The sequence below is a fragment of the Nerophis lumbriciformis genome, linkage group LG08 (assembly GCF_033978685.3).
Source record: "Nerophis lumbriciformis linkage group LG08, RoL_Nlum_v2.1, whole genome shotgun sequence".
Lineage (NCBI taxonomy): Eukaryota > Metazoa > Chordata > Actinopteri > Syngnathiformes > Syngnathidae > Nerophis > Nerophis lumbriciformis.
Window position 1 is genome coordinate 44,331,720 of NC_084555.2, and position 23,281 is coordinate 44,355,000.

Consider the following 23,281-nt stretch of genomic DNA (forward strand, 5'->3'; position numbering starts at 1 on the left):
TTGTTTACATTTCTCACAATTCAATATTTCATATTTATTCAGCATTTACACACCATTTTTTCTCAAATGTATGTTTTATTTGTCATCTTCCATTCATGTAAAATATCACAAAGTGAAAATGTGTGCAGCTAAAATAAATAAAGTGTGTGATAGTGACTTTTATCTGTGTAGTAAAACATTTTTTCTGTTTATATTTTTTGATTTACCAGTACATACTTGAATTGAATTAATGTATTCAGTAATTTAAAAAAAATTTGCACAAACTTGTTTCCATGTTTTTCGTAATCATAATCAACTAGCTTGTTAGTGGTTATGACGTTTCAAGTTGCAAGTCTTGGTATCGGTCTCAGTCTTAACGATAGCAGCCCTGTGCGTGTCTGGTATCGGATCGATACCAACATTTTCAGTATCACCACTCCTAATACAGCGCACACTTTTGGCCTTCACGATAAAAGTGGTGCGTGTCTAACAAAAGAAGGGTTGCATTTTGTTGCACTTTCGCTGTAATAATTAAGGTTTTGCTGTGATAATTATGACAATATGTTGTGTGTTTGTAATTCCATATTGTTGAATATTCACATTATCGAAGTATTTCAACTACACTTCCGCTCAACTTGCCTGTCACTAACCCCATAAAAATGAACGTTGTTTTTTTTTTAATGTTTATTTTATATTTTTAGTACTGGTTCGGGCACCGTTTAAGTTATTTTTCATTTTGTCAGTGCACTTGGGCCGGATGTGACGCGTTACGCTATTATTGTGAAGCCGGAAGTGTACGATTATTTCGAGAAGCGGTCTTTTTTTCACGAGAGAGTTTTGGCAATAAATAAAATACGTGCCTCTCGGGTTACTGTCTACTGTTTATCCTTCATGTTGGGCTTGTATCCCCTCTTATAAAACCTTTAGTTACACTAGCATCGGTAAAAATAAATTTAAAAAAAGTGAACACCACCCATACATACCCAACCGCGACTGCTTGGATAGTCGTGCTTTTTACGGGATGTCCTTAAAGGGACCGTGACTGGCTGGGCGGATCTTCTTTTTACGAGGTGTCTGTGAATGCGCCACGCCTGCTTTACTTCCTGTCTTCCATAACTTCACCAAAAACAAAAACACAAAAGGAAAACGTTTTGTTCCTTCGTCTGTTTGCCGACAATAACGACGTGGTGAGTATTCTTTTGTGTTATTATAGAGTACTTTTCGGCCGAGTAACTGGGGTAGTTAGATTGTAACTGGCCTTGCAAAGGCGGGTAAATAAACGTGTTGTCTGTTGCTCCTCATGGAACTACTGTAGCGTTTTTGCATTAATGAGCTAAACTGTTTCTTTTTAAACTCCTCCTTTTTTTGTAACTAATCCCAAGTAAGTTGTGTTGCTTGTGTGCATTATTTAAGTACACGTAAGTTAGCCACCACAACATAGTGGCGTTGATATTTTTACATTGCAATAAAAATATTGCAGAAGCACAGCTTATGAATTGTAGCAGAAGACAAAACTAAAGTTTCACAGTGAACGAATTACGGAATATAAATAATACATTCTTCCAAACCGGTATTTCTTGATTAAAAGTCGCATATAAAATAATTATACTACAGTAAATAAAGCATTTGAAGTACAAACGTGGCTTTTAGCTCTTTTATAAGATATTAACTCCTGCCGTCAAGTTCCACTGACACCATAGACAAGTACTACTAACACCAAGTACAAGTATTACTAAAAGTATAAGTAAGAGTACTACTGACTTCATGTACAAGTACTATGGACACCAACTACTACTGACACCAAGTAAATGTATCACTGACACTATAAGTAGGAGTACTACTGACAGTCGACACCAAGTACAAGTACTACTGACACTGTAAATACAAGTATCACTGACACTATGGGTATGAGTACTACCAACACCAAGTACTAGTACTATTGACACCAAGTACTAGTTCTATCGACACCAAGTACTAGTACTATCGACACCGAGTTTTAGTATTACCGACACCAAGTACGAGAAGTACCGACACCAAGTACTAGTACTACCAACGCCAAGTACTAGTACTATTGACACCAAGTACTAGTTCTATCGACACCAAGTACTAGTACTATCGACACCGAGTACTAGTCTTACCGACACCAAGTACGAGAAGTACCGACACCAAGTACTAGTACTACCGACACCAAGTATGAGAAGTACCGACACCAACTACTAGTACTACCGACACCAAGTACTAGTACTACCGACACCAAGTACGAGAAGGACCGACACCAAGTACGAGAACTACCGGCACCAAGTACGAGAACTACCGGCACCAAGTACGAGAACTACCGACACCAAGTACTAGTACTACCGACACCGAGTACTAGTATTACCGACACCAAGTACGAGAAGTACCGACACCAAGTACTAGTACTACCGACACCAAGTATGAGAAGTACCGACACCAAGTACTAGTACTACCGACACCAAGTACGAGAACTACCGGCACCAAGTACGAGAACTACCGGCACCAAGTACGAGAACTACCGGCACCAAGTACGAGAACTACCGGCACCAAGTACGAGAACTACCGACACCAAGTACGAGAACTACCGACACCAACTACTAGTACTACCGACACCAAGTACGAGAAGGACCGACACCAAGTACGAGAACTACCGGCACCAAGTACGAGAACTACCGGCACCAAGTACGAGAACTACCGGCACCAAGTACGAGAACTACCGACACCAAGTACTAGTACTACCGACACCGAGTACTAGTATTACCGACACCAAGTACGAGAAGTACCGACACCAAGTACTAGTACTACCGACACCAAGTACGAGAAGTACCGACACCAAGTACTAGTACTACCGACACCAAGTACTAATACTACTGACACCAAGTACGAGAAGGACCGACACCAAGTACGACAACTACCGGCACCAAGTACGACAACTACCGGCACCAAGTACGAGAACTACCGACACCAAGTACGAGAACTACCGACACCAAGTACGAGAAGTACCGACACCAAGTACTAGTACTACCGACACCAAGTATGAGAAGTACCGACACCAAGTACTAGTACTACCGACACCAAGTATGAGAACTACCGGCACCAAGTATGAGAACTACCGGCACCAAGTATGAGAACTACCGGCACCAAGTACGAGTATTACGACACCAAGTACACATATCACAGATACTATAAGTACGAGTACTACTGACACCAATTCCTAGTATTACTGACACTCTTAATTACGAGTACTACTGACACCGAGTACAAGTATTACTGACAGTATAAGTAAGAGTACTACTGACACTAGTACTTGTACATAGTACAAGTACTATGGACACCAACTACTACTGACACCAAGTAAAAGTAATTCTGACACTAAGTACAAGTATCACTGACGCTATAAAAGTAGGAGTACTACTGACAGTCGACACCAAGTACAAGTACTACAACAAGCTAATGCAACAAAACCTTGTTCTTATCTGTACTGTTAAGTTCAAATTTGAATGAGAATAAAAGGAAGTCTAAGTCCAAGTACTACTGACACTGTAAATACAAGTATCACTGACACTAAAGTTGGAGTTATTTTGTTGCGAAATACTTATGCTTTTAAGACAAAAGTCCTCCCATTAAGCATGTCGGTCGGTAAATTTATATGCACTAAACAAATCCCCAAATTATTGCACGATTTGACTTGAAAGCAACATTTTCAAACACAAACTCCTTTATAATATGGTGTTTGACTTTTTAAAGATGGGATTGGCATACCTCAATTATGCAATTATAAAATAGCTCTTGCAGGTATATTCTTTAACCTCAAGTGAATAATAAAATACTCGAAAGGGTCCAATAAACTGCATTTTATAAGTATTATTATCCCGGAGGACGAGGCTAAACATGTTACACAACAGTAGGAGAGAGGTAGCATGTACAATCGCTTAACTTTAAGAATTGTAAATGGATGCACGTTACAGCAGAAAGTAAGCCCTTATTAACAGGAAATTAAAAAAAATAGATTAATAGGAGTCCGAGAAAGGATAATATAACATCTGTTGGTGTGTATCGGCCAGGCTTACTTGTAAAGAGGAGGGCGGATCGATCCATAAATCGGTTGTTGACACCAAGGGTAGCATCAGTATATGATTGATACGTTCGTGATTAGGTCGATCTTTTTATTTTCTTACAAAATCCTTTCTTGTCGTTTTTGTTGTTTACAAATTCAAGCAATAATTACCTTGTCACAGGAAGACTATGAGGCTAAAAATCAAAGGATTTAAATGAGTTGTTAGATGGTGTTTTTTATGTGTTGTGTACTAGGGATGTTCCGATCCGATATTTGGATCGGATCGGCTGCCGATATTTGCCAAAAATTGCGTATCGGCAAGGCATGGGAAAATGCCGATCCAGATCCAGTTTTAAAAAAAACTCTGGTCCGTGTTTTCCAACGCACCGATTTAAATAATACATTCCACTTTTCTGCAGCTCCCTAACTTCCGTTCCGCATTTTCCAGCACACCTTCAACATATCCACAGGTCTGTGGATTCTCACGCAGTTGCTTTTAGCTGCTGGCATTACACGACAGGCTCTTCTCACTCTTTCCTGTGTCTCCTTCTCACAGACAGCAAGTGCACCTTCTTACACACGTCACATACTGTCACGTCATACGTCACATACGTATACGTCCTCCCCGAGCAGAGAGGTAGCAGCATGGCTAACGTTAGCTGTGATGCTAGCGCAGCCGTGCGAGCAACGCTCCCTCTAAGGTGCTCGCCTGTGCAATTGCGCACTGTTTAAGCGTCCTCTGCGCATAGCAAATCTATGCCACGCACAAAATCAAATAAAAAAATAAGCGCATAACAATTTTCGACACACGGACACGACAGAGAAAACAGTTTTCGTCATCATTGTTCAAATATTATAACGTCTGTCGAGACGCTTATCTCCATTCGGTGCCACGCGCCCACACCATCAAAATGCCGAGGAAAAATTTCCACATCAACACCGTATGAAAAAATTAGTGATTTTTTTAGTTGTGATTTCCTTCTCTGCATGAAAGTTTAAAAGTAGCATATATTAATGCAGTATGAAGAAGAATGTTTTAATGTAGACATGCAAGCCTTGAAAGAAAATTTTGAAAATCAAGACTACATTTCCTGCAAATGGGTGCATTTTTATCCTATATTTTAACTTTAGATTTATTCTCATATCAAACTCTTTTGGCTGTCTTTTTGACACTCACATCCGGCGCCCCCCTCCACACTCTGGATTATAAATAATGTAAATAATTCAATGTGATTATCTTGTGTGATGACTGTATTATGATGATAGTATATATCTGATAGTATATATCTGTATCATGAATCAATTTAAGTGGACCCCGACTTAAACAAGTTGAAAAACTTATTGGGGTGTTACCATTTAGTGGTCAATTGTACAGAATATGTACTTCACTGTGCAACCTACTAATAAAAGTCTCAATCAATCAATCAAAACACATAGAATCATCATACTGCTGTGATTATATGCATCAAGTGTTCATTCAAGGCTAAGGCAAAATATCGAGATATATATTGTGTATCGCAATATGGCCTTAAAATATCGCAATATTAAAAAAAAGGCCATATCGCCCAGCCCTAGTTCAATGATGCCATTTCTGTTTGTCATGTATAATTTTGTTTATTTTGTGTTCATCCTTGAATAAACAGGTCAGTTTCTTGTTACCAACCATTGTGTATTATTCAAACTCCCCTAATTCAGCTGGCTAGTTGTTATCAAGAGTACTAAAACCCTTTTCAACATGATTCTGACAACTAAGTAGGCTAAATAACTTTAAACTTTAAAACATGCTCGGATAGGCCAGTATCGGTCAGTATCGGTATCGGTCAGTATCGGTATCGGATCGGAAATGCAAAAACAATATCGGTATCGGATCGGAAGTACAAAAACCTGGATCGGGACATCCCTATTGTGTACTATTGACTTTGTTTTATCCAACAATTTTATGTAATAAAAGAGAATAGGGAACCAGTTTAAATATTGTGTTGATTTTGTTAAACTGTGAATAGCACTCACTATAAATCAGTGGTTCTTAACCTTGTTGGAGGTACCGAACCCCATCTGTTTCAAATGTGCATTCACCGAACCCTTCTTTAGTGAAAATATTATTATATATACATTTTTTAAATTCAAGACAAAGTTGTATGTTTTTTTTACTGGTGCACAAAATGAACCGTGCATGAACATCACCTTGTTCCAAGAACAAAACCAACACAGTGCATGAACTCACAACAAATTACTGTCAGGTTCAAACACCGAACTATCTATTACACAAGACAAGAAGAAGGAATCAGGCAGAGACAGAGTTGAATTTAGCTCATGAGGAGGGACGTATTTGGCTGTACACTCAGTTACAGTTTCACCCTACGCTCTTAGGTACAGTCCCAGGTTCTCCTCTATTTATTCGGGAAGTCCCTAGTTAACATCACTGAGGCTGCTTCTGAAGGGAGGGGTAATGCAAGCAGCCGCAGAAGACACAATACATGATTATTCAGAATGGAAATGTGCTGACACTCGTGATTTTGCCCTGTCTCTGTTTTGTCTGCGTTGAGGTACTCGATGTCCGTCCTTGGCAGTCAGCAGGCAGGGTCTGGAAACAAACTGCTGACACGAGACAACTTGCAAAGCAAGATTACAAGTTGTGCCTTTGCACAGATAGAAAAGTACAACTTCAGCACTATAATAACTATAGCAACGGCCTTTAAGCATAAGAGTTGTGTGATAACTTATACATAATTATTCTTTTTTTACGCACCTGCAAATCAGATGGAAAATTAAAGGGAATATTGTTTGGGGGTATCCATAATACGCCGATAGGGAGAAGTTTTTATTTACACGATGAGTCGGGTGTGTCGAACCCCTGAGACCGACTCACCGAACCCCTAGGGTTTGATCGAACCCAGGTTAAGAACCAATGCTATAAATACTTGAAAAATGTATAGTTAATACATGTGATCAGTATCAGCTAATCTCACTCATGTATCGGAGTTGGCAGCATAACACCCTGATCGGGACAATGTTGTAGTTGTAGTACTAGTAGTAGTACTACATTGTACCTTGTATGTATTGCTTCTTAAATGACTTTTGTCAGTTTTCCAGTGGGTTTTTCTTTCCTTCACAAACTGGTACCAATGGTTTTATGTGTATCCCCTTCAAAAGTACAACAGCACTTGTGTTTGTAAGAGAAACCCAAAGCAGCTCGTTTTGTGAGGAATTTCTTCTGTGGTCGGGGGGAATGAGTCATTTGAGCAGACTTTTTCCTTGTGAGAACGTGGTTGTTTCTACTCATGTGGTGTTCAAAGCTCCTCTATTGGACGCCATTGCACACTATTCATTGCCTCAAGTCACATCCCGCTTAGTCACAGTCTCATACAATTTCAGGAGACATTTAATAATAGACATAAAAATAAAGCATCTACAGCAGCAGAAGTGGGCAATTATTTGATTTGTGGGGGGCCACTTTGGATCAAATGATTATTTTTTTTAGGAACAGTTGACACAGCTGGAGGATGCTTTGCAAAATAATTTAAAAACTCGGACAGCGATGAATTAGACCTCTGCCGGGCCCTACCTACCAATTGTAAACAAATCGTGAATCCAGACAGTGAGCCGTATCAGCCCAAACATGTTATCACTTGTTCCTTATCCAATGTCAGACATTTCCCGAAAGTTTAATCAAAATCTGTCCATACTCTTTTGAGCAATGTTTCCTCTAATTTTTCATGTGTGTGAGCAAACACAAAAACTCCCTGAGCATTCAGTGGAGCCCATGTGAGCAACATCAGACGTGCACACTGTGGCTACACCAGCAGCACACCTGTCCCAAACCTGACTAAATAAGTTCAATCTCCATCCATCCATCCATTTTCTACCATTTTTTCAGGGTCGCGGGGGTACACCCTGGACAAGTCCCCACCTCATCGCACGGCCAACACAGATAGACAGACAACATTCTCTTATTATTATAATCAAATGACAGAAGTCATTTCCATGAGGTTATTTTCTAATGTAAGTGTTTAGGCCCACTTACAAGGACAATAACAAAAAATATTGTTTTTCATGAACTGTGTACTTGTATTGTTTGTCTGGGTGGAGATCCTGCTTTGGAAATAATTTGTACCCCTTTCAGACATTGCATTTAGTTCCCATTAAAACATTCACATGTTGCACAATGAGATGTAAGCAGGGGGTCATGTGTACATTCCTGCAATTTCCTGTTTGTAAAAAATATTTTTTTATTCGTATTTATTTAATATACTAACAGCATTTCATGATTAATATTTGTACATTAAGATTCCTAATAAATGACACTAGAATAAGCACACATTTGATTGGTAAATCATAGTGTAACGACCTGGAATGACACTTTATGTGTGGTGTTGGAGTTGTCCGACTTTTTGTGTGGCTGTAAACGCATCACTGGCTAAGTGCCATATGTGCATGTGTTGGCGCAAGTGAGAAAGAGCGAGCGGCTGCTGTTGATATAACAAAGTTGCCTTTGGCCTGGTTTGTACTGCAGAAAATGACCAGTTTTGCTAGATATCATTTTTTTTACTAATGTTTTGGTGATGTGTTTATGGCCGACAAAAAGTTTTGCTCAGTAAAGTGATCGATGGAGTTCATGTCCTCAAAGCGTCTCGACAGACGTTACAATATTTGAACAATGATGACAAACTGTTTTCTCTGTCGTGTCCGTGTGTCGAAAATTGTTATGCGCGTATTTTTTTATTTGATTTTGTGCATGGCATAGATTTGCCGTGCGCAGAGGACGCTTGAGCAGTGCGCAATTGCACAGGCGCGCACCTTAGAGGGAACGTTGCTTTTGAGCTATCTATAGGAGAATGAAAGAAACTGATTAAAGCCTCTTGTCAGTCATCCAGTGTATTCACTCTGTGGGTGGAGGCGCGGACGCGCTGCCACTTGGTACTTTTTTGGCACCGCCCGCCCGAATGCAGCTAAGATAGGCTCCAGCAACCCCCGTGACCCCAAAAGGGACAAGCGGTAGAAAATGGCTGGATGGATGGATGGCATCCATCCATCCATCCATCCATTTTCTACCGCTTATTCCCTTTGGGGTCGCGGGGGGCGCTGGAGCCTATCTCAGCTACAATCGGGCGGAAGGCGGGGTACACCCTGGACAAGTCGCCACCTCATCGCAGGGCCAACACAGATAGACAGACAACATTCACACTCACATCCACACACTAGGGCCAATTTAGTGTTGCCAATCAACTTATCCCCAGGTGCATGTCTTGTACATTGGAAATAGATCATTTGTCAACCAATTTTTATGTGGTTTACTTTGTTCTCAACATCAAAACATGCTATTATAGCATGATCAAAGGGGCGTTTCCCATCTACCTATTCATATCTATGCTGTCTAAGAAACCATTGGAATCATTTTGATAGTTTTGAGGCTTGCAGTAATTTCAAAAATAGAAACAATATAATATACATGTATTTATAAACTTCTTAGCATATTGGATTGGTTTTAGCCAACTGTAATGTGACTCCTCTACTGTTACTTTAATGTGCACAGCTTAGCTGTTATATTGCAATTGACAGTGACAGTGATCGTGTGCCGTCTGCTTCTCTGCAGGCCTCGAGCTGGTAATGACGCAGCAAGAGCAGCAGGACTTCATGGAGAGACTGGAGGAGGCGCTCTCCTGGATGAAAGCTGTCCAGGAGAAGCTGAGGATAAACGACAACACAGAGGGGCCGTGGGATGCCCTGGAAAGCCGACTCAGGGAGACAGAGGTGAGATTGTTTTACTCTGTCTAACCCAACTCTTTTTCCTGAGGAAGCTTAGGTGCTTTAATGTGTGCAGCAAGCTGTTGGAGATATGTTATCAGTCTGTTGTGGCCAGTGCCCTGTACTTTGCAGTGGTTTGTTGGGGCAGCAGCACCAGCAAAAGGGACTTAAACAGGATTGATAAACTTATCCGGAAAGCCGGCCAAAGTGGCCATCATGGACAATCCTGCCCACCCACTCCAGCAGACAATTGAGGGACAGCGGAGTTCATACTCCAACAGGCTCCTTCAGCTTCGTTCCCACAGTGTTCGATTCAAGAACTCCTTCATTCCGCACTTCATCCAGCTGTATATTCACTCGCCATACAGCAATAGATGATATCTGTCTATTACCTGACCCCTTCTGTTAGCTACTTCTCTTTGTTTATAATGTCTATTTTCTGCTGGATTTACTCTCTATTTTATGCTGCAGCTGTTACATATACTGTAATATTGTACATGGTCATTGTTATATATTGTATATATGATATAAACATATAATATAATATATCAGTATATATCATATACTGTACATATATTATGTAAATATTACGTATATATGTTATATTTTATATAACTATATCTAGTCTATTTTATACCTGCATTGTCATTTCCATCCTTACACTTTCCATCATTTGTAACTGAGCTACTGTGTGGAATAGGGGTGTAACGGTACACAAAAATTTCGGTTCAGTACATACCTCGGTTTAGAGGTCACGGTTCGGTTCATTTTGAGTACAGTAAGAAAACAACAAAATATAAATTTTTTGGTTATTTATTTACCAAATTTGTAAACAATGGCTTTATCCTTTTAACATTGGGAACACTATAATAATCCTGCCCACGTTAATCAACATTAAACTGCCTCAAGTTGTTGCTCAGATTAAATACAATGACAAAACTTTTAAACAGTTTCAAGTCAACTCACCATGCTTAATTTATTACAGCATTTGGGAAGCCTGTAGTTGATTTTTATTATGTAAATGTTATATTTGTATCAACATGTGATAGCAGGGACCCTGCCATTCAAAACTAGGCTGCTGCATTTCTAATGATTAATGTAGCTATAGCTGAAAAAATGGTCCAATAGCAATAGGAGAGACTATTCATCCCTGAACACCATGGAGTTCATGGAGGCTTAATGATGCAGTACATTATTATATCAACTATCAGAGACAGAAACTCTGTTTTTTGGGGGGGGTTTTTGTCTTAAAAAAATACAATCATGTGTGCTTACGGACTGTATCCCTGCAGACTGTATTGATTTATATTGATATATAATGTAGGAACCAGAATATTAATAACAGAAAGAAACAACCCTTTTGTGCGAATGAGTGTAAATAGGGGAGGGAGGTTTTTTGGGTTGGTGCACTAATTGTAAGTGTATCTTGTGTTTTTTATGTTGATTTAATAAAAATTAAAAAAATGTTTTTTTTTAAATATTTTTTTAATTTCTTGTGCGGCCCGGTACCATCAATCAATCAATCAATCAATCAATCAATGTTTATTATATATAGCCCTAAATCACAAGTGTCTCAAAGGGCTGCACAAGCCACAACGACATCCTCGGTACAAAGCCCACATAAGGGCAAGGAAAAACTCACCCCAGTGGGACGTCGATGTGAATGACTATGAGAAACCTTGGAGAGGACCGCATATGTGGGTAACCCCCCACCTCTAGGGGAGACCGAAAGCAATGGATGTCGAGTGGGTCTGACATAATATTGTGAGAGTCCAGTCCATAGTGGATCCAACATAATACCAATCGATCCACGGACCGGTACCGGGCCGCGGCCTGGTGGTTGGGGACCACTGGTGTAGAGGACTGACAGAGACACAGGTAGAAGGAAGCAGAGGCGGCTACTTAATATGTTCGTGTGGAAACTCGTTCGATACACCTCCGACCCGAACCGAACTGAAACCCCCGTACCGAAACGGTTCAATACGTACCGTTACACCCCTAGTGTGGAACAATTTCCCTTGTGAGTCATTAAAGTTAGTCTCAGTCTAAGTCTTTACCCCTGACCTCTGGTGCAACATCAGCTTTCACTGGACTGGGCTGGAATCTTTATTATTGCTTGTTGAAAATGCAAATAATTCACAATAAGTCCTAAGCACTTGGAACGAAACAACGCAAAGACATCAGGAATATATTTAAGTAGTAGTGTGAAGTAACACAAATATTACAACCCCTTTTAATACGACATAAAGTTTTATAACAAAGTTTTCCATGTTTAGAAAATCCACCACTCAATGCACGAAGGCCAGGTGAAGATGGACATGGCACAAGTAGCAGCTGAACATCTTCTGGAGATGGGCGATGAAGAGCTGAGGACAAATACCCAGGCCAAGCTCAAAGACCTGAAGAGCAATTGGGAAGAAACATGTACTTACACCATCCACTGTCACAGGTACTTTTTACTCTCTAGTACTCTCTCAAGCAATACATACTTTTTACTCTAGATACTTTTACAACCACTGTGGGTTGGCAAGTTACATCAATATTTAGGTTTTAGTTGTTCTGGAAAGTTATTTTTCCATGTTTTGCTGTTTAGTTTCTTCCAGTAATTACCAGGAAATCATTTTAGGGTTGAATTTCTTAGCCTGAGTACCAGGAAACCATTTCAGAGTTTAGTTTTTAAGACTAACTACTAGGGAGTAATGTTAGGGTTTAGTTTCTTAGCCTAATTACCAAGGAAACATTTTAGGGCGTAGTTTCTTAGTCTCATTACCAGGAAACCATTTTAGGGTGTAGTCTCTTAGCCTAACTACCAGGAAAACAATTTCAGGCTTTAGTTACCGTGAGTTTTAATTACCAGGGAACCATTTTAGGGTTTAGTTTCTTAGCGTAATTCCCAGAAGAAAATTTCAGGAGGTGCTTTATTAGCCTAATTACCAGAAAACAGACAAAAATCAGGAAATTATTGCTTAGCGTAATTACCAGGAACAATTTTACAGGGGCCGTTTTCAATTACCAGGAAACTTTCAGGAAGTTGTTTCTTAGCCTACTTAAAAAATAATAATTTTAAAAGGTTGTTTTAGCCTAATTACCAGGAAATAATTTTAGGAGGCACTTTATTTAGCCTATTTACCAGGGAACGGTTTAAAGAGGTTCATTCTTAGTCTAATTACGAAGAAACAATTTTAAGGTTTAATTTCTAAACCTAGTTAAAAGGAAACAATGTTAGGGAGTACTTTTGTAGCCTACTTACCAGGAAACAATTTCAAGAAGTTGTTTCTTAGCCTAATTACCAAGAAACAATTTTAAGAGGTTGTTTTCTAGTCTAATTATCAGGAAACAATTATAAGGTTCTAACTACCAGGGAGCCATTTTAGGGTTTAGTTTCTTAGCCTAATCACCATGGGAACATTTTAGGGTGTAGTTTCTTAGCCTAATTACCAGGAAACAATTTCAGGCTTTAGTTTCCCTGAGTTTGAATTACCAGGAAACCATTTTAGGCTTTAGTTTCTTAGCGTAATCTCTAGGAGAAAATTTCAGGTGGTGCTTTATTAGCCTAATCCTCAGAAGACAATTTCAGGAGGTGCTTTATTTGCCTAATTACCAGAAAACAATTTCAGGGTTTAGTTTTTTTAGCCAAAAAAACAGGAAGCATTTTCAGGATGATCAAGAAATGATTTTAAGAAGTTGTTCCTTAGTGTAATTAACAGGAAACTATTTTAGAAGAGCTTTTTTTCAATTACCAGGAAACTTTCATCAACTTGTTTCTTAGCCTAATTTGAATGAATCTATTTTAAAAGGTTGTTTTGGCCTAAATACCAGGAACCAATTTTAGGAGGTACTTCCGTAGCCTAATTACCAGGAAACAATTTTAAAATGTTGTTTCTTAGTATAATTACCAGCAAACAATTACAAGGTTTAGTTTCCAAGCCTAGTTACCAGGAAACAATTTTAGGAGGTACTTTTGTAGCCTACTGACCAGGAAACAATTTTAAGGTTTTAGGCTAATTACCAGGAAATTATTTTAGGGTTGAGTTTCTTAGCCTAAGTACCAGGAAACCATTGCAGAGTTTAGTTTTTTAGACTAACTACCGGGGAGCCATTTTAGGGTTAAGTTTCTTAGCTTAATTACCACAGAAACATTTTATGGTGTACCGGTAGTTTCTTAGCCTGATGACCATGAAACCATTTTAGGGAGTAGTCTCTTAGCCCAACTACCAGGAAACAATTTCAGGCTTTAGTTCTCAGGAGTTTAATTACCAGGGAACTGTTTTAGGGTTTAGTCTCTTTGCTTAATCCCAAGGAGACAATTTCAGGAGGTGCTTTATTAGCCCAACTACCAGGAAACAATTTCAGGGTTTAGTTTTTTTAGCCAAAAAAACAGGAAACGATTGCTTAGCGTAATTACCAGGAAACAATTTTAGAGGGGGCTTTTTTAATTACCATGAAACTTTCAGGAAGTTGTTTCTTAGCCTAATTACAAGGAAATAATTTTAAAAGGTTGTTTCAGCCTAATTACCAGGAAACAATTTTAAGAGGTTGTTTCCTCCAATTTTAGGAGGCACTTTCGTAGCCTAATTACCAGGGAACGATTTTAAGAGGTTAATTCTTAGCTTAATTACAAAGAAACAATTCTAAGGTATAATTTCTAAACCTAGTTAACAGGAAAACATTTTCAGAGGTACTTTTGTAGCCTACTTACCAGGAAACAATTTCAAGAAGTTGTTTCTTAGCCTAATTACCAGGAAACAATTTTAAAAGGTTGTTTCTTAGTCTAATTACCAGCAAACAATTACAAGGTTTAGTTTCTAAGCCTAGTTACCAGGAAACAATTTTAGGAGGTACTTTTGTAGCCTACTGACCAGGAAACAATTTTAAGGTTTTAGGCTAATTACCAGGAAATTATTTTAGGGTTGAGTGTCTTAGCCTTAGTACCAGGAAACCATTGCAGAGTTTAGTTTTTTAGACTAACTACCAGGGAGCCATTTTAGGGTTAAGTTTCTTAGCCTAATTACCACAGAAACATTTTATGGTGTAGTTTCTTAGCCTAATGACCATGAAACCATTTTAGGGAGTAGTCTCTTCGCCCAACTACCAGGAAACAATTTCAGGCTTTAGTTCTCAGGAGTTTAATTACCAGAGAACTGTTTTAGGGTTTAGTTTCTTTGCGTAATCCCCAGGAGACAATTTCAGGAGGTGCTTTATTAGCCCAACTACCAGGAAACAATTTCAGGGTTTAGTTTTTTTTTAGCCAAAAAAACAGGAAACGATTGCTTAGCGTAATTACCAGGAAACAATTTTGGAGGGGGCTTTTTTAATTACCAGGAAACTTTTAGGAAGTTGTTTCTTAGCCTAATTACAAGGAAATAATTTTAAAAGGTTGTTTCAGCCTAATTACCAGGAAACAATTTTAAGAGGTTGTTTCCTACAATTTTAGGGAGCACTTTCGTAGCCTAATTACCAGGGAACGATTTTAAGAGGTTAATTCTTAGCTTAATTACAAAGAAACAATTCTAAGGTATAATTTCTAAACCTAGTTAACAGGAAAACATTTTCGTAGGTACTTTTGTAGCCTACTTACCAGGAAACAACTTCAAGAAGTTGTTTCTTAGCCTAATTACCAGGAAACAATTTTAAAAGGTTGTTTCTTAGTCTAATTACCAGCAAACAATTACAAGGTTTAGTTTCTAAGCCTAGTTACCAGGAAACAATTTTAGGAGGTACTTTTGTAGCCTACTGACCAGGAAACAATTTTAAGGTTTTAGGCTAATTACCAGGAAATTATTTTAGGGTTGAGTTTCTTAGCCTAAGTACCAGGAAACCATTGCAGAGTTTAGTTTTTTAGACTAACTACCAGGGAGCCATTTTAGGGTTAAGTTTCTTAGCCTAATTACCACAGAAACATTTTATGGTGTAGTTTCTTAGCCTAATGACCATGAAACCATTTTAGGGAGTAGTCTCTTCGCCCAACTACCAGGAAACAATTTCAGGCTTTAGTTCTCAGGAGTTTAATTACCAGGGAACTGTTTTAGGGTTTAGTTTCTTTGCGTAATCCCAAGGAGACAATTTCAGGAGGTGCTTTATTAGCCCAACTACCAGGAAACAATTTCAGGGTTTATTTTTTTTTTAGCCAAAAAAAACAGGAAACGATTGCTTAGCGTAATTACCAGGAAACAATTTTAGAGGGGGCTTTTTTAATTACCATGAAACTTTCAGGAAGTTGTTTCTTAGCCTAATTACAAGGAAATAATTTTAAAAGGTTGTTTCAGCCTAATTACCAGGAAACAATTTTAAGAGGTTGTTTCCTCCAATTTTAGGAGGCACTTTCGTAGCCTTTACCAGGGAACGATTTTAAGAGGTTAATTCTTAGCTTGATTACAAAGAAACAATTCTAAGGTTTAATTTCTAAACCTAGTTAACAGGAAAACATTTTCGGAGGTACTTTTGTAGCCTACTTACCAGGAAACAATTTCAAGAAGTTGTTTCTTAGCCTAATTACCAGGAAACCATTTTAAGAGGTTGTTCCCTAGTCTAATTCGCAGGAAACAATTATAAGGTTTAGTTTCTAAGCCTTATACCAGGAAACGATTTTAAGAGGTTGTTACTTAGCCTGATTACGAAGAAACAATTTTAAGGTTTAGTTTTTTAAGCCTAGTTACCAGGGAACAATTTTAGGTGGTACTCTTGTAGCCTACTGACCAGGAAACAATTTTAGGAGGTACTCTTGTAGCCTACTGAATTTTAAAGTTTAGTTCTTAGGCTAATTACCAGGAAACGATTTTGGGGTTTAGTTTCCTAGGCTATTTACAAAGAAAATATTTTAAGGTTTAGTTTCTTAGCATAATTATCAGGAAACTATTTTAGAAGGTTGTTCCACATGAATAAGCAGGTCATATTTTTCATCTGCAGATGGAGAACATTAAATAGTAAAACACTAAACAAGTCCTCCTCACATTCTTTGAATACAATGAAATTGTTCATATTCATGTGGACATGAATCCAACGTTATGAAGTGTACATACTGTACATAAAGACCCTGAATACTGACTAGTCTAACTTTCCGTGTTTTGTGTTCTTATTAGCCGGATTGAGTGGGTGTGGCTCCACTGGAGTGAATATTTAAAGGCCCATGAGGAGTTCAAGATGTGGCTGAAGAAGCAGCAATGCAGTCTGGATGTGACCTTGGAGCAACAACTGGGCCTGAAGGAGAAGTTGTGGCAGGTCGACCAGCAGAGAGTAATGGTGAGCGACATCCGTGGCCAAGCAGCTTTATTGGAACGGCTGCTGGATGAAGCTGCCGCGCTGCACAACAGAATCCAAGACCCTTGTGTGGACCCTCAGACCCAGGAGAGACTGCAGGGGGCCTACAATGACGTCAGTACCAAGGCTGAGGTGGGCTGATACTATTAAACCTGTTTTTCACTAATAACAATTATTTAGCTCAAATATCAAATTCTGACACATGTATCATTGTTATCAAATATCAGATTATGTATCAAATTCTGACACATGTATCATTGCTATCACATATCAGAGTCTGTATCAAATTCTGGCACATTTATCATTGTTATCAAATGAGAGATAATGTCAGATATCAGATTCTGACACTTGTTTACCGGTAATTGTTGTCAAATATCAGATTGGGTTTCAGATTCTGACACGTAATCAAATATTATATTTTGACACGTGTACCGCTTGTATCAAATATCAGATTTTGTATCAGTTTGTACCATCGTTATCAAATATTAGATTCTCTATCAGATTGTTCCATTGTTATCCAATATCAGATTCTGACACGTGTACCATTAACATCAAATATTACATTTTGACACATGTACTATTCTTATCAAATATCCGATTATGTATTAGATTGTACCGTTGTTATCCAATATCAGATTCTGACACGTGTACCATTATTATCAAATATTAATTTCTGACACGTACCATTGTTATCAAATATCAGATTCTGTATCAGATTGTACCATTGTTATTCAATATCAGATTCTGACATTAGTACCATTGTGATCCAATATTAGATTACGACATGTATTGTTATCAAATATCAGATTCTGTATCATATTTTACTATTGTTATCAAATATCAGATTCTGTATTACATTCTGACATTTTTACTAGTTAGCGATGGGTACCTTTTACATTTCAACTGATACAGTACCAATTGCCGGTACCTGGAAATCGATGTTGGTACCAATTTTCGATATCATTGTATGTGTTCATGTGGTAATAATTTGTTTTATAATATGTTTAATGTAACATTTAGCAGTGAGCTGATAACAACTGAGCTATGCAGTTGTTATATTTTGATTTTTTTACACTTCTGAGTCTCAAGTATGCATTGTTTTGATTTTGTCCAAGTTGTAGTTGCCATTATTTTAAATGTGGCAGTCCTACAAAGTGTTTATACTGTAAGTATTGTACTTATTAACCATTGATTGTAATAATCTTACTTGTAGCTTTGTTCAACCAAATGTACAGGTGTTGAAATCGCCATGTAAAGTCTCTGATGCTAATCAGTAGCATGCATATGGAATATCCTATATAAATTAGCATCAAGCTAGCACATTTTGAAAGTGGAGCCTTACTTTTAAGCCCTCTCTATTGAGCATGCTTGCTTTGATGCCATGGAAAATGACGACACTACTGAGAGACAGTTCGCTATCAAAATATGGTACCATTTGATTTTTTTGTAAATTGTTACTAGTTAGGACCAACGAAATTCAGTCGCTCTGAAAGTACTGAATTCTGTACCCATCCCTAGTAGTAGTGTTGGGAAAACAATCAACAGAACCTTTGCCAATATGAACTTTTTATGACCACGAAGGTGTCAATGAAATACTTCTGTCCTACATTTGTGTCATTATCACTGTAAGTGAATGAAAGTGTGCCTGTCATTGCTAGGAGCGTTTGTCGCTGCTCCAGAAGATCGCTGAGGAGCACCAGACATACCAAGGCTGCGTTCAGAGGTTTCAGTCCTGGCTGATGTCCAAAACCAAGGAACTGACAGATCTGATGGAGAAAGAAGATACAACAGAAAACAAACTCCAAGCCTTACGAGTAAGACTAAACTGACTTCCCTGAAAATCACCTTAACTTTGTCTCAAAGCTACCACGCTGTTTATTTCCAGCTGTAAATCCCTGGAAATGTGTATCCTCATACAGTTGGGCTTCATTTTAGGAGTTTAATTCGTTCCGTGACGGAGCTTGTGCCTCAAAATACTCATTCTTCAATTCAAAATAAATTAAAATGCCATTGTGGAGGTTTCCCTCTTGTGGTGGGTTCTTCTGATGCCGACACATCTTCTTGACCCCGGCAGACAGTTTGAATCACGTCTTTTGTTGCCACACACAAGTCTCGGTTGCTTTTCAGCAATATATATTCTAGGACTTTTCAGTCCGGAGTGTCTCTGCTTCCCGGCTCTGTGTGTGTGTGTGTGTGTGTCTCGCTCCACTCCAACTCCCAACTCCAACAACGTGTCTCGTCCCGGCTGCTGCTAATAAGGGCGACAGGTGATTAGATAACAAGCCCCAGCTGGGCAATCTACTCACCTGCTGCTGACTTCGAGGCCGGTCCTTACACACCCCGCTCCGCGGCAGGCCCGCAGACCACGCCCCCCTCCATAGCCATTATTATGTGCTGAGAACCCCCAAAAAACAGCACCATTTTAAATCTAACATGCTTTTAGATGAGGAAAAACTATCGTGTATATCATGAAAATTGTTGTTGTGCCTTGTGCAGTCCTTTGAGACACTCGTGATTTAGGGCTATATAAGTAAACTTTGATTGATTGATATGAAAAAGAATAGACTGCAGTAGTTTTATGAAGCACCGTATTTTCCAGACTATAGAGCGCACTGGTGTATAAGCCGCACCCACAAAATTTTCCATATATTATCCGCTCCGTACTATAAGCTACAGATATATACATTGTGGAATTAGTTATTTACACAGAAATATTTTGTAAATGTTTATCTACATACCTTAATTGTTTCCAAATGGTGTCAGTATAACGCCAGTAAAACGGCGGATCGAACAAAACAGAAGTCATCGTCATGGACCCATTACCTGCAGAAGCTAGCTCTCCAATCAGCTAAACAAACTCAATAACTCCACGGTGATGTTTTTGCGAATTTACTGAAGAATTTTGCGAAACTAAAGCAAAGCAAAATGATGCCATCGCAAGGTAATAATACTAACAGAGACACTCGTAAACGTGTTGGCATATTAGCAAATGCTAACAAAGCTAGCTCCATTACATTACGATAACACATACAAATATGCATAAAAACACTCCTGCAGACATCACACATGGGACGGTTTAGTACAGTGATTCGTAATTATTTTCCATTACGCCCCCCCTATGAAGAAGCAAATATTTTGCGCCCCCCCCCCCCCCCCACACACACACACACACACACACACACTCTCCACTGTGACTATAAATACTATAATTTGTCTATAAAATTGTTATAACTATACCTCTGCATGACATTTAATGTTTATTAACATTAAAGGAAACCACACACTGGCCTTTCCTCGTCACCACCGTGGTTACAGTGAAGCCAAGTGAAGTGAAGTGTGAATGACATTTATGTAGCGCTTTTTCTCAAGTGACTCAAAGCGCTTTACATAGTGAAACCCAATATGTAAGTTACAGTTAAACCAGTGTGGGTGGCACTGGGAGCAGGTGAGTAAAGTGTCTTGTCCAAGGACACAACGGCAGTGACTAGGATGGCGGAAGCGGGGATCGAACCTGCAACCCTCAAGTTGCTGGCACGGCCGCTCTACCAACCGAGCTATACTGCCCCAGTGCTACATAGGCTTCATCGTATTCTGGTATGGCAAAAAAAAGCAGGCATCACACCGTGCCCCTCCCAGGGGGAGCCCGCCCCACTATTTGGGAAGGACTGGTTTAGAAAGTAAAAATTGTTTTAATTAACTTACAAACGTTGTTTGAAGTGATGAATGAAGAGTCCATACGAGTAGCCACGCTATGGACGTCAAGGAGACGGAACGGCACTTGTACTTACGGTTGAAAGGACTAAACAGAAGAAAACACTGTAAACGTTCACTTGGGTTTCACTATGTTAAGCGCTTTGAGTCACTAGAAAAAAAGCGCTACATAAATACCTGCCGTGATCAAATTTGTTCAAAATGTGGTGCCATTACAGAAACAATAACACACCATTTCAGTGTCTTTGCATGTGTTTTATGAAAACGATTTGCATTATGGTCATCAGCGAACAAAAATCAATAAATTAGCCGCACCGTTTTCTAAGCCGCAGGGTTTGAAGTGTAGCAAAAAAGTAGCGGCTTATAGTGCCGGAATTTAAAATAAAATAATTATAATGTACAGCATTTACTTTAGAGATTGGATTTACAACACGTGTGTAGAATCTGCATATCACAATCATTTCATCACTGTCTCGCATTTTTTTAAATAATATAAATACTCCAGAATAATCAACAAGTCAAAATAAAGACAATTATGTATCAATATGCAACTGCTATATATCCGGGCATGTGTGGACAAAACCAGCGCACTAGGGGGTTCAATCCGGCCAGCTGTATTTATTTTGAGTTAGATAAAAAAAACATGCATACATGCTATTCCTAAATCCTCCACTTAGGTGTACTGTTGCAATTAGAGTAGGACACAAACGCTGACACTCAGACTGAACAGCAGATGGTAGCAATGTGCATTTGCTAATTAAGGTGTAGGCTACATTATAGTATGGAAAGCCAAATGAGACAAAATTAAATGAATAAATAGTTAAATAATTACTTGTATGTGTCAATAATTAATTGTAATTCGAATAAAATGCGTATATGTTAATATGTAATAAATGTATTGAATGTAAAAGTATATTTAATTATTTAATCATTTAATTGTTCCACACATCCATTTTCTACTGCTTGTCCCTTTTGAGGTCGCGGGGGGGTGCTGGAGCCTATCTCAGCTGCATTTAATTGTTGATTTCATTATTTCACGATTTAATAATTTTTTTCATTTACGGTAATTAATGACACATTTAGATAATTATTCAGCAGTTTATTTAATTTGTCCCATTTGTCAGCACTTCCTGATAGGGTTAGGTAATACGGCTGAAAAAACGATACAAGTGTTTTAGATCAATCAATCAATCAATCAATCAATGTTTATTTGTATAGCTCTAAATCACAAGTGTCTCAAAGGTCATTATCAATAATTATTAGAGATGTCCGATAATTACCAGGAAACCATTTCAGAGTTTATATTATCGGCCTGCTTGAATATTATCGGCCGATAAATGCTTTAAAGTGTAATATCTGAAATTATCGGTATCGGTTTCAACCTCCCGATTTTCCCGGGAGACTCCCGAATTTCAGTGCCTCTCCCGAAAATCTCCCGGGGCAACCCGATTTCCACCCGGACAACATTATTGGGGGCGTGCCTTAAAGGCACTGCCTTTAGCGTCCTCTACAACCTGTCGTCACGTCCGCTTTTCCTCCACACAAACAGTGTGCCGGCCCAATCACATAATATATGCGGCTTTTACACACACTTAAGTGAAAGCAAGGCATATTTGATCATCCACCATTCAGGTCACACTAAGGATGGCCGTATAAACAACTTTAACACTGTTACAAATATGCGCCATACTGTGAACCCACACCAAACAAGAATGACAAACACATTCCGGGAGAACATCCGCACCGTAACACAACATAAACACAACAGAACAAATACCCAGAACCCCTTGCAGCAGAAGGTAGCTCTCCAATCAGCTAAACAAACTCAATAACTCCACGGTGATGTTTTTGCGAATTTACTGAAGAATTTTGCGAAACTAAAGCAAAACAAAATGATGCCATCGCAAGGTAATAATACTAACAGAGACACTCGTAAACGTGTTGGCATATTAGCAAATGCTAACAAAGCTAGCTCCATTACATAAACACAACAGAACAAATACCCAGAACCCATTGCAGCACTAACGCTTCATCTCCCAAATTCGGAGGTCTCAAGGTTGGCAAGTATGCTCTAATATACTCTGGACTGAAGCTGTGTGCCTTTGTTGTTAGCTGTTGTTTTGAGGCATGTTTAAAAATTAAAAAAAAAATAATGCACTTTGTGAAAGTTTTTCAACTGTTTAAGGCGGGGTCCACGTTAATCAATTCATGGTAAAGTTACATTGTTTAATGCATCCAGCGGGGCATCACAACAAAATTAGGCATAATAATGTGTTAATTCCACGACTGTATATATCGGTATCGGTTGATATCGGAATCGGTAATTAAGAGTTGGACAATATCGGAATATCGGCAAAAAAGCCATTATCGGACATCTCTAATAATTATATAATAAATGTAATTTTTTTAATTTAAAATGTCACCTTCCTCTGATTATAATCCCCTCAGCTATCAAGGCAAAAAGGAAAGGAAATGTCAGCACAACCATGGAAAACATTCAAACAATGTAAGCACTAT

General features: G+C 38.7%; 1 protein-coding gene across 1 annotated transcript in view; it reads left to right on the forward strand.

The window, feature by feature from the left end:
- The first annotated feature begins 1,038 nt into the window (after window positions 1-1,038).
- syne3 (spectrin repeat containing, nuclear envelope family member 3) overlaps window positions 1,039-23,281 on the forward strand; it is a 64,123-nt gene continuing 41,880 nt past the window's right edge. The window contains exons 1-5 of the mRNA XM_061968993.1: window positions 1,039-1,166; window positions 9,645-9,802; window positions 12,073-12,245; window positions 16,876-17,185; window positions 18,712-18,867. Coding sequence (XP_061824977.1) covers window positions 9,659-9,802; window positions 12,073-12,245; window positions 16,876-17,185; window positions 18,712-18,867 — 783 coding nt within the window. The 5' untranslated portion in view covers window positions 1,039-1,166; window positions 9,645-9,658. The remainder of the gene's footprint in view (window positions 1,167-9,644; window positions 9,803-12,072; window positions 12,246-16,875; window positions 17,186-18,711; window positions 18,868-23,281) is intronic.